This window comes from Hydra vulgaris, chromosome 13 (genome assembly GCF_038396675.1).
Source record: "Hydra vulgaris chromosome 13, alternate assembly HydraT2T_AEP".
NCBI classification, from domain to species: domain Eukaryota; kingdom Metazoa; phylum Cnidaria; class Hydrozoa; order Anthoathecata; family Hydridae; genus Hydra; species Hydra vulgaris.
In genome coordinates, this window is record NC_088932.1 from 42,223,628 (window position 1) to 42,236,558 (window position 12,931).

General features: G+C 30.4%; 1 protein-coding gene across 1 annotated transcript; it reads right to left on the reverse strand.

The window, feature by feature from the left end:
• Positions 1-508: 508 nt before the first annotated feature.
• Positions 509-4,111, reverse strand: LOC100200285 (small ribosomal subunit protein eS6). Its single transcript, XM_065816426.1, has 3 exons — positions 3,991-4,111; positions 3,638-3,769; positions 509-1,158 (listed from the first exon to the last, which is right to left on the reverse strand). The coding sequence occupies exons 1-3, from the start codon at positions 3,994-3,996 to the stop codon at positions 550-552; spliced, it is 747 nt and encodes a 248-aa protein (XP_065672498.1). The 5' UTR covers positions 3,997-4,111; the 3' UTR covers positions 509-549.
• Between the last annotated feature and the right edge of the window lie 8,820 nt (positions 4,112-12,931).

The window sequence follows — 12,931 nt, forward strand, 5'->3', positions numbered from 1 at the left end:
AGAATGAATTATATTACAAGATTTGAAAAAGAAAAATATTGTTGATATTTAAGGCGTATGAGGATAAGATATTCCGACGAATAACGGTAGAGTACTTTCAGCTGTAAATTACGAATTGAAATTTAAAAATTGGACAACAACAAAAAAAAAAAAATATGGTCCAAGGAACGTGCTCGATCTTGCAAAAAATTAAAAGTAACAAAAAAAAATATTTCAACTTAAATTTGAATATGAATTGTAAATAATTGAGCTTAATTATTAATCAAAAAAAATCCTCAAATTAAATCGCTTACAGTTATCGAGTTATGAAGTTTTGAAGTTAAATGTTTTCTTACGTCACGGAAGAATAAAATTATTCACAAGAATCACAAGAATAAAATTATTCTCTTTTAGGTATATTAAGTTACGATTTTAAAAGGAAACTATTATTTTCGAATAACACGATTATTTTGGAATATGGCCGACATAACTTAAAACTACATACACCGCTAAAAATGCACAACTAAAATTGAAATAAGCATTGACATGTATTCACAAAATTACTACAGTTTAATGTGACTTGCTCTCTCTTAAACTGGACAACCGTCTTCTCTTCATGTGCTCTGAATGTCTTTTTTCTTTTGCTTCTTTATGCCGTTTGGCAAGAAGAGTTGCATACGTAGCTGCCTCCTGCTTAGCATGAGCAGCACGAGAACGTTTGAGTGCCATCACGTGTCTTTTTCTTTGAAGTCGTTGGGGTGTAACAAGACGCTGGATCTTTGCTCTTTTAAATTTTTTAACCTTGGGAGCAGGTTTACCTTCTTTTGGTTTAATCTCACGTTCAACAACATATTTTCGAACATCGTCTTCTTTAGCTAAGTTAAACAATTTTCTTATTTTATTAGCTCTCTTTGGTCCTAATCTTTTAGGGATCACGCGATCAGTAAGCCCAGGAATATCATTATCTCCTTTTTTTACAATTACTAGATTCAACACACTTAAATTACTGTCAACAATGCAACCACGAACTGATTTTCTTTTGCGTTCACCTGTTCGACGTGAACGGTAGCATGAGTGACCTTTGCTTAAAAGTAGTCTAACACGACCATTTGTCATCACACCTTGCTTCATTGGAAAACCTTGCTTGTCATTACCACCAGATATACGAACAATGTAGTTCTGAAAGATAATTTAAAGAGTTTAAAAACAGATTGAAAAATTTGAAGTTTTCACTACATAGTGAATCACTGCAAGTAGACTAGTAAAAAAGTTACAAAATAATTGCCAACATTAGTTAAATAAAAAGCATACTTGTAGCATTATATATATGCATTCCAATGTAATGCATTTTATTAAGGAGTAAAATTTGGTTAAAATAAACTTTCAGAATTATTTTACTTTTTTTATAAACTTTATAAACAAGATAAGATAAGAAAAATAATATTTATAAACAAGAAAAGATGATCTCTACTGTTAGTCATACAAAATGCAGTACCAGTTTGAGGCAAATCGGTACTGCATTTTGTATGACTAACAGTAGAGAATTTTATTATAAAAGAACTGCAAATAAAATTTGAACTCCTCTAATTTGATCATTTATATCGCAGAAATTCGCTGGTTTAAAAGTTTAACTAAGGATTGAACTCTTTATAGTTCAAAAACTCCTGCAATTCAAACATAATTTTAGACTATTAGAAATACGAATTACACAAGTTTGAACCAGGAGGCTGAATAAGTGCGAATAAACATAAGCGCAAAAACTGGCATAAGTGCAAACTGGACTGTGCAAAGCAGTTACAAAAACGAGCACAAGTGCACTAAATAAATTTACAAACATAAGCAATAGTGCAAAACAGCTGTAAAAACTGGCAGAAGCGCACCAAATAAATCTGCAACTATTAGCATAAGTGCAAATTGGTATTTTATACTTATAACAGCTTCTGTTATCGCTTCACTCTTATGCCAATGTTTGCAAATTTTTTTGGCACACTTATGCCAATTTGCACTTGAGCCAGTTTTTGTAACTGCTTTGCACTCACGTCAATTCACACATACGCCAATTTGCATTTATTCAGTCGCCCCATTTTAACTGTTCTTTACACTGTTCTTAATTAGGATAAAATTCTTTTTTAATAAATATAAAAGTGAAATATACTAACCTTGCAATTTTGCAAGGTATGCGAAAATTGCAAGACTTAAATCCAATAAATATGCTAAAAACAGAAGACACATTTTTGGACTTTCTTTTTAAGTAGCATCAGAAAAATGCGTTCTTGTTGTGGTTCTATTTAGAAACATAAACCTAGATTATATTAAAACAAAGAAAAGTTTGCCTTGAAATTTATGACTTATATGTATGATTTTCAACTTATTGATTTTGTTGAATCAATAAATAAGTTGAAAATCATATAAAATCTTGTTGTTCTCATGGTAAGTTGTTGTCAAATAAAAGTTTTATTATTTTTTTAAATCGCTTGTTTAATTTTTTCCATAAATTTTTTTGTATCTGCCACATTTCATTATGTTTTCACGAATTAAGTAACTTTGAATATTAAAGTGGATTAATGAAGATAAAACTAATTATATGAATAAAGATTTTAATTTCAAGACTGTTACACTACCACCACCACATACACCTTAACTCTAAGGTACATGTCTTATTGGTAATTCTACAGTTAAGCGGCTTAAAACAATTTTATTTTTCGCTTGTTGCGCACTTGTCTGAGGAGGCTTTTAATACATTAGGAATATTAAGTGAAATAATAAAAGGAAAAAGATTGCTGTCCTATGCCAAACCCTTAGTCAATGTAGCAACACTTCCTTGTAGCAACAGGTTATAAGATAGTCAATGTAGCAGCACTCCCTTGTAGCACCAGGCTATAAGATAGTCAATGTATGTACTGAAGCCAATAAATATTCTTTTTGTTTATGTTAAAAAGTCACTACTTTCAGCAAGTCTCTACACAAAAGCACAACGAGCGAAAAAATAAAATTATTTTAGGCCGCTTAACTGTAGAATTACTTGTCTTATACTTGATGGTGGTCTGGAAGCAAATTATAATAACTATATATTATGTATAAAAATTAATTTATCTACTTCAAAAAATTCAATTCAATGAAAATAAATTCCATTTATTTAGTGCAGAGATGTACACCCTCCCCTATTTAAGCAGAGATGTACACCCTTTCCCTATCTTCAGTACACCTATGTCTGGAGACCAAATTAAATTTGTAGCCCACTCTTAAACCCATCTCTTGATACCAAGTTATTGATACATGAATAAGAAACGACATTAATAGCTATTGAGACATAAGAATTAAAAAGTTTAATTAGTGTTTTTTGAGTAATTAGTGTTTTGAGTTTAAGTAATTTAATTTTTTTAACCAGTTTTATCAACAAATCCATATCAAAAGTTTGCGACTAAAACTTTTTTTAAATTACTAAATTGTCGTAATTATTTTCACCTTTAAAATACTGAATTTCAATTAATATATAACAATTTTGTATTTGATCAATTTAAAAAAAGGTAGTAAACGTTATGTGTAAAGTAATTATACACATAAAAATGAGTTTTTAGAATGAAGTATGTATACTCATAAAATGTAGCATAATTTTCAATTACAATAATAAATTTATTTATTAAACTTATATGAATACCTTCCATTCTTCACCGAGGCACTCAGCACTACACTCTTGTGCCATGCGTTTATCATTGAAAGATCGAAGTTTAATTTCATCTTCTATCTCAATAAGTTTTTGTGCTCCGGTAGCAGGGTATGACACGTTCAACTAAACGAAAACATAAATACTTGGTTCAATTATGATGGTTATCAAATTTCATTTAGTATACAACATACATTGTTATAAACGCCTATGTAATAATATCTCTCGATATCTTGAACATCCTTAGGGTATGTTTCAATTAAATTTCTACTTTAAGAAAATCACTACAATGCTTATCATACAGTTTAAGATTTCATCGTATTGTATTATGAAACGTCCGGAAATACCTTCATTTTCAGCAATAAGTTTTACTGTTGAAGAAATCGCCACTTTAAAAGGCCATTATTTAGATCGAAAAGAAAATGGCGTAACGTGAGTATAACTTACCGAATGTTTTAATTTTGCAGAACAAAAACAAAGTAGATTTCTAATTATACACAATTTCTAATTGACCTCGATCAACTGATTAAAAAAAAACAAAAAACTACGACTAACTTTTTAGTACGTTTTGACAAAAACAGCTCGACAATGATCCATTACAGATTTATTAAAAACTGTTTTTTTAAGTGAGACATTTAAAGTAAACTATATAATCAAAATTTATAAAACCAATAACTAAATATGAATGATAAACTGCCGGCAGCAATTTTACGTATCGTTCTTTTTTTATAATAATACGTTAATAATAATCAGGCCCGTCTATACACATGTCCAGCATAGACAGCCGCAGTGGGGCCAAGATTTTTGGAGAGGCCGGCCAGTAAGAATTGATTATTTTTTTAAATTAATCAAAATAACTTTTTTTTAATTAAATTATAAAAATTAAATAATAACGGCAGACTAGACAACTAGCCTCAGTTGAGGAAATTTTACTCATGATTGGTGCTTCAGATTCAGGGTTGGACTGGCGAGGGAGGTTAAGGTTTTAAAGGTCCTGGGCCTCACGATAAATCAAAATACAAGTTGATAACAACTAATTATTGTTAAGATGCATCATCGTAAAGAGGTCTTATATTATTACTTATTAGTGGAAGAGTAAATTAGCTTGAGTAAGAGACTAAAAAACTAATTTAATAAAAAAAATATTAAATTTCGCGTTTTTTTCGAGTCATGTGTATATATTTTAAATAAACTCAGGGCCCTGGAAAAGATAAAAATGTGCTAATGCAAAAATTTGTGTTGGCCCGCCTCATTATGATGATTATTGAATTTAAACAATTTATTGAGAACGTAATAATAATTATAATAATAAGCACTTGCTAATAAAAAGCCAGTGTTTACCAACCATAAGAAGCCAGTATTTCTCAATCTGAAAGCAGCCGTGACACAGTGGCTAAAGTTCTGTCTCAGAACCCAGAGTTCCGAGGTTCGAGGTAGGCTTTAGCCCAATAAGCGACATTGGTAAGGAATGACCCATGAACTTCCTTGTTAAATGCTCTTCCGCGGCATTCTGTGATAAGACCGTAAGGTCTTCTGACCTTAATAATTACACACAAAAGTTTCAGAAATATTTATTTGGGCTGGAGATTTTATTATTTAAAATATTATTATTTCCTAGTAAACATAATACTTAAGTTTTTTGTAACTATAAAAAATATATAGTGAAATATAATTGGAGTTCAGCATTAAATACGGTAAAATGGATTAATCTAAAAAAAATTTCTTATTTTCCAATGAAACATTTTTTTAGAAAATTTTTTTATATATAACATTATATGCATTTATTATTTCAACGTGTCGAATAAATTGATGGACGGTGTGCATGGTCAAAGATATGGAAATTTGCACATTATTACAAATTTACTATACCTTTTCATCAAAAAAATATGTGAATAAGTTAACTTATTTCTGCTAAATTTTTTTCTACCATAAAAGCCCTATCTATGTCTCCCCAGACCCCTGAGTGCCAGTCCGATCCTTGTCAGATTCACATATTTTTTCATTATTTGAAAGATAATTTAACCTGCTAAATATTTTTCGAGAAAAAAGTATATTTTTTGATTTTTTTGAAAAGATATTGCCTAAAGTTGCGGAGCTTCTCAACCTGCCCCAACAGGGTAAGTTGAGTAATAGTGTGGGGTAAGTTGAGCCAATTCACAATAAATGAATATGCATGGTATGAAACTTGGGTAAATCATCAATAAAATTTTTACTAACATTAAGCGTTTGTTTAATTCATAAACTTTTTATTTTGTACACTTTAATGAAGTGTGTAAGAGAAGAGAAAAAATTATATATTAAGAAGTGAAATAAAATATAAAAATATCATAATACGCAACATCTTTAGTTTGAAAGCCCGATTTAAAAAATTCTAATTTTAAATATATATAAATAATGTACTCCTAAATTATTTCTTATTAAAGTTGTTTCTTTATGTTCAATAGTTCCGTTTTATTTATTTTTTCAAAGCTGTTGAACTTACCCTAACTTGACAAGGTGACACATTAGTTACGTTTGAAAGATAACAGCAAAGCTTAAAGGAAAATGACTGATTTTAATCGAAAGCCCAATAAATTGGTAAAATATCAACACTGAAGTGATGCCAGATAAAAAAACTTATAAGCATCTAGGAGAAAAATACCAAAATAATTATTTTGACTTTTTTGATTCAAAATAGAAAAAGTTCCCGTGTATCTTACTCTACCGCTTTCCAGCAATCTTTTGTTGCGCATTTGTAAATGCGCACTTCTCAAAAAATAGATTACCTGGAAACATCGGTCACGATAGTCATCTGAAGCACAATTAGATTGGCACAATTGTTGCTCCTAAAGTAGACAAAATGCTTCATGTCATTGAAATTAATTTAAGTGGCGAATGAACAGTATAGCTCTCTTTCTATTTTCGGGCAAATAGATATATCAAGTTTTAAAAAATTTGAAAAAAAAAGCTTTGATATTAGTGGGCACCTACAAGTACTGTTGACTAGAAACAAAAAAGAGCGCACAAATGCCAACAAGACAAATTGGCATTTATTGAGGAATAAGACTTCACTGGGAGAGAACTTTTAGCTGAACTTGAAAAACGAAGGCAAGTTTAAATTCTACTTTTCTCTCATTTTAAATTCCTTGTCTGTCTTCCAATTATGGATTTTGTTGCAATCACATTACGCGTCCAAACACTCTTATAAATCTACCAAAGTGATAAAAACATTTATTTTCCAAATGCCTGCATTTAAAACTCTTCATTCCCACGTGGGAATGAAGAATTTTAAATGCAGGCAAATCGAAGAGCACTTCGATTAAAATTGGTACCAGTAAAAACAGAAAACCAAACCATTTGGATTTACTATTTATCAACCAATAAAAAAAAAAAACTTGAATTTACATTCCATTGGGTGGAATGTGAAAAGCGAACTTGAAATTTGAAGTCACACTTCAAGTGTGAAACTAGACTATAATTCGTCTAACTTTTTTTCCCGTGAACTTTGGGAAGTCAGACGAGAAAACTTTGGTTATTTAAAAAAATTATTAATGGCAAAAAATATTTACGTTTAACAGGTTAAAGAACAGGGGTAATAAACTTTTTAAAAACCAATTATCAACCATTTTCAACAAATTATATACTAGTTTACCAAATTTAAGATACGTCAAATATATTTTGTTAACCCGTATTTTTAACTTTCAAACTAAAAAAGACACTTTATTAAAGTTTCATCTGATTGCAGATTTATAAAAATAGTAATAAATTTATTTACTTTTTTCTTACTTGTAAGTAGTGGTCAAACTCTCTCAAATTAAATTCAAATATAATATATTAAATTCAAACATTTTGTATTGCTTTTTATATACTCATAAGTTTTGGTGTACTCTTTTATTGCAACAGGGTATCCAATTTTGAATAAATGGATGATAAGTTGTTTGATTTTCAATGCAATGATCACGATTTTTCATTGCTTAAGAAAAAAAAATATTTTACCAAAAAAAAGGTCACAACCTTCTGAGGTTTTCTTACCTTCATAGTTCATTAAACGTGTGGATTTTATATCTTCATGATATCACACAAAAGTATTCATCCTATGATGATGGTTCTATGAAATTTAATCTATGGGATAATAAGGGGAAAATAACAGAAACTGATCCAAATATTAAAAAAATCATATATAAAAAGCTAACTTATTCAAATAACTGTCATTGTATTTGTAAAACATGCTATAAAAATGTAAAAAGAATATTAACAAAAATACAAAAAAATAAAAATGTCATATCAAAAGGTCATGAAATTCTTAAAGAAACTTCATAAAGAATATTGATATCTACACCAAAAGCAGAAGAAACTGATTGTAGAACATTTTTGAGCAAACAAACGGAGCTATATCAAAGAACTTTTTTGAACAAAAAAATTAAAGCTTGATCTTTGTATTTTTATATTTTTCATCATTAAAATCATTATCTGTTTTGGAATGAAATTGACCATATGGTCTATCAAGATAGCTTTTATATTTTTCTCCTAGTTCTTTGTGAAATTACTAATAAATTGATCTTACATTAGTCATAGTTGTAGAAGAAAAAAACTAAAAGACTAATGTTCTTTTAGCTGAACAAGTGTTTAAAAGAATATGTTGAACAACTGGGTAGAAAAATTTCTCAAATTATGTACACAAAAATTATCATTAATAAAGTTAGCAGTACTTTTAGCCGCAGTTGCTGTCGATGCCAATAATGGAATTTTTTTAGGGACAAGTGATCGCAATTAGAGAGTCTATTGTAATGAGACCAAAATGTATCTGATTGTGTACTTGAACATCCCCTATAACAATTACATACAAATAAGATATAAATAAAATCATGTAAATCACAAGATTTTATTTATATAATGCTATGGTTAATGCATTTATCTCTTCTTTCAATGAGTAAAACTTTTTAATTTTAATTTTATGTATTACAAAAAGGTCTGATATTATAGTTGTAAATATCAATGTTTACTTTATGCAGCAAATTTATCTATAACAAAATCACTCACCACTTTTTCGCACCATGACTTTCATCAACTGTAATTGCAACAAGTTTCAGATTAAAGGCAGAGTCATTGACAATTGACCTATACGTTGTTACAATGGCTTGAGATGAACAAAATATAACATTTGCTTCATTGTAATTTATCTAAAAAAAAAAACAGTATATACTTTGAAACAATAAGCAACATTCCATAATTAAAAAAAGTTTACTTGAAGCATGTCTAAATTCAATATCAGAATAATATAACATTTCATAATAAATGCTTAACGTATTTAGATTAAATTATTCTTTTCGTTTGTTATATAGCTTCTGAATAGCAACTAAATTTTAGCGCATTTTAAAAATAAAACCCCCCGAAATGTTGCGATATTTCATTGAGATCAAAGCAAAGCCGCAGGAACATACTTGTTCCGTTAGATGATATATTGTATTAGCAATTTATTGAAAACCGCAATTTAATGAAAACTAAGAAGCCAAGTGCAGAATGCATGTAAATTTTGTGTTCGAGTATTTGAAGCACAACTAGCATCAGATAAAAGTAATCCTAGAAGGGTGTACGCTTATGCTAAGTCTAAACAGAATGTTCGAGTATCTATTAGTGCTATATCTGATGCAAAAGGTGAAACGTTAACAGAGGGAATACATATCGCAAACAGACTTAACGAACACTTTAAATCAGTTTTTGTTGATGATAGTAAAAGTAGTCAGTTACCTATTTTTGAGAGAAGGCATTATCAAGAGGACAATAATATTTAAAATAAAAAATAAGGCATTAAAATATACAAATATACAAGTATCAGTGGCTGTTACAAATACTCCAACGCCATAACCATAAATAAAATAAATATAATTTATGTTCTTTTATCCAATTGTTCTATGGAAAAAATGTGTTTCTCGAGTAAAACTCCCCACTTTCCCACGTGGGAATGAAGTAGTAATATGTACAATATGCAGAAATATGATACTGAAGCCTTTGTTTATAAACTAATTACAAATCACAAAACATTTTAGGTGTTTCTAATAAAGAAGTCGATAAGAAAACTTCCGGCGCTCAAAATCATTCTAAAGTTACAAAAAAAAGCAGCAGAAGAAGTAAAAATTAGATAGATTAAAGGATATGGGATCTATAACCATAACACAGACCAAAGAAAATGAAGGGTATGGGATTTATATATATGGAAAAGCAGTTTTTAAAAGCGGAGAATCGTCCCTTCTTTGTTGAAACGGAGGAGCTACAGATCTATGGAGGAAACTCATAACTCATAGATTGTGGGAAACAGCATCAATCTAGCCCATTGCACCAAAAGTTCTATATTGATTGGAAAGAGGCATACATTTATCTTACTAGCTCCACCGGTATAGATTCAGAGCTCCAGAAGCTAATCAATTCTGAAACAGCTTAATGGAGGACAGTTCTTCGTGGAATTTTGGATGTGACTCTTTTCTTGGCTTCTAGGAATTTAGCTTTTTTGGGTAACTTATTATAAGGCTCTCTCAATATCAGTTTTAATTATTTATATATTTGTTGTAATAATTTAGTTATAATTATTATATACAATTTTGTTTGCAGGTGAAACAACTCACGTGAATGGAAAAGGAAGTGGAAACATTTTTGCCGGTATAGAGCTTATTTGTTGCCAAAACCCCATCATTTCACCCCACTTAGAAGATGTAAAACGCCATCAACAAGAAGGATCCAGAATAGTGCCCATTACCTCTCCGTCGTTTCAAAATAAGTTCATCAGAGAATGTTGTGGTATCACCCGAAATGCAGCTCTCGCACTTCTGATTGACCACAACTTATGATTGCATCCCACTTGAAAGAGTTAAGACTCTATCAACAATTTATTAACGATAAAGAACAATTTTTGTGTGTTAAAGTTTTCGAGACTCGAAGAAAAGACTCGATATAGTTAAGTTTATCATTAATGTAATTGCAAAACTATGTTTGGATATTCGAAACAGTCGCGGTCAGGGACACGATAATGAATCCAATATACCAGGTGCTTACAAGGGAACTCAAGCCTTAATAAGGCAAAATTATTCAGAAGCTCTGTACATTCCCTGTAGTGCTCACAGTCTAAATTTGGCTGGTGTGCACGCAGTTGAATCACCCATTGAGATCAAACTATTTATCGGAAATGTTGAATCTTTATACGTATTTTTCAGCGCAAGTTCTGCCTGATGGAAGATCCTCACTGAAGCAACAGGAATTTTATTGCATAGACTTTCTATAACAAGATGGAGCTCTCGTACCGATGCAATCAAACCATTTGCCAGAAAACTGAGAGAAATACTGGCAGCTTTCAAAAGTGCCATTGAAAACCTGGATCTGACCAGTGAGCAGCTCAGCCAAGTAAGAGTCTTAAAAAATGGTTATCATCTTGAATTTGTACTGCTTATTACAACTTAGTACAAAACCCTTACTGCTGTTAACAACGTCGGTTGTATTTTACAATCTGAAGCCATTACCATCGGTAATGAGCTACGTTTGATTAGACAACTGCTGGAAGATTTTAAACAGATTAGGGGCTCTTGGGTGAAAATTTTTTAAGAGGCTGTAGCTGGATTGCTAGGATTTAAAAAAGAACTCGCTGCTAAAAGAAAGCGCATGCTAAAGCACTTTCATGATGAAGCATGAAACACAGCTTATTTTTACGACAGCCGAACGAAAGAATTCGAAGCAAACGTTTTTAATGTTGGTTTAGACAGTTAATCAGCTGATTGATTCATAGTTCGAGCAAGCAGGATAGTTGAAAATATGTTTTCATTCATATGGTTGGAAAATGATGATCTTTCCGTTCAAAACAAAGATTGCATACTTGCACAATTTTATCTGAGAGATGGGAACAAAGTGGATCTCATTAAAGAATCTTGATGTTTTAAAAATGCCCGCAAAACAATTTTTAAGCAAGGAAACCCACTGCAGCAACTTAATCAAAACTTTGAGAAGAAGGTTGAACGCCTTTTACCGTACATTTGTTATGATCCGGGTTTTCAACTCTACTCCTGTATCAGTTGCTGAGGGTGAACGATCCTTTAGTAAAGTTAAGAATGTAAATATCTCTCTCCGTTTAACCATGGGCCAGTATTCGTAACTGATCTTTTGATTATTTTGATTGAAGAAGATTTGGCTAAGAAGGTGAGCTACAGCAATTTCATCAATATTTGGGCGGCAAGAAAAGCTCAAAAATTCAATTTTAGCGCTATATTTACCCTTCTAGAAGATTTTGTCAATTGGCTTTTTGTTTATTCTTTTAAAACTAAGATTTTAGTTCATATGTCCAGAGAATTAATTGTAACGCAGAAGTATGTGACGTATTAAAAATAGATAGATGCTGCGTTCACAAAACTTAAAACTTTTTAATTTCTTGGTTTGAAATAGAGGCGCTGTTCTTCATTATTGACCCGAGTACCATTGGCGCCCTCAAAGGCCCTGGCTAAACGAGGAAGCATAAAATTGGGTTCATACAAGTAGTAGAGATTCTCTAAAACACTGATATTTATACCTAGTATCAAGGTATTCAAAAAAACAATTATAAACGTAGACTGTGATTTTTGTTGTGATTATTTTTTGAATTCGAACAGTAGTTAAAAACTTATCTAACTTTTAAGAGAGTAATCCACTTCAATTATTTCAAAGGTCATAATTCTAACTTTTCAAAATCAAACATTTTAAAATTTTCCTTTTTCAACACAATCGCACCATTCTGACTTGCCGCTGTTGTAACTATAAGCAGCATTAAAATGATTCCTGTTCAAGAAACTATCTTAACTTTTTGTTACAAAAATACTTTTAAAAGCAACTGATTCACTTAACTAAATTAAATCTGGACCTAATGCAATGTCAATGACAAACTCATTTGATTGATACAAATTACATGATATTGATTCAAAATTATTCCGAATCCTTTTTTATTTTTAATAACTATTGAATATAAAAATTTCATTAAAAATCACGAGCAATAAGTTTATTATATACTGCTTTGGCATATTTAACTTTTGATCTTAGCTCGTTTGCTTCTATTTTATTTATTTCACTCGTTATTTCACTAATATCTTCGTTTATAGATTTATCTTTAAAGTTTATAAACTTTGCCACAATTTTTCTCTAAGTTTTTTTTTCCATCAAAAACTTTCCTGTCCATTTTTTGAGCTCTTTTAATTTCAACATTATTTTTAAACCCAAGTTTTGATTTTAAAATGTCCTGAACTATTTTTAAACTTTCTTTCCATGTCACATTTTAATCTTCTTGAATTCCCAAAAATCTTA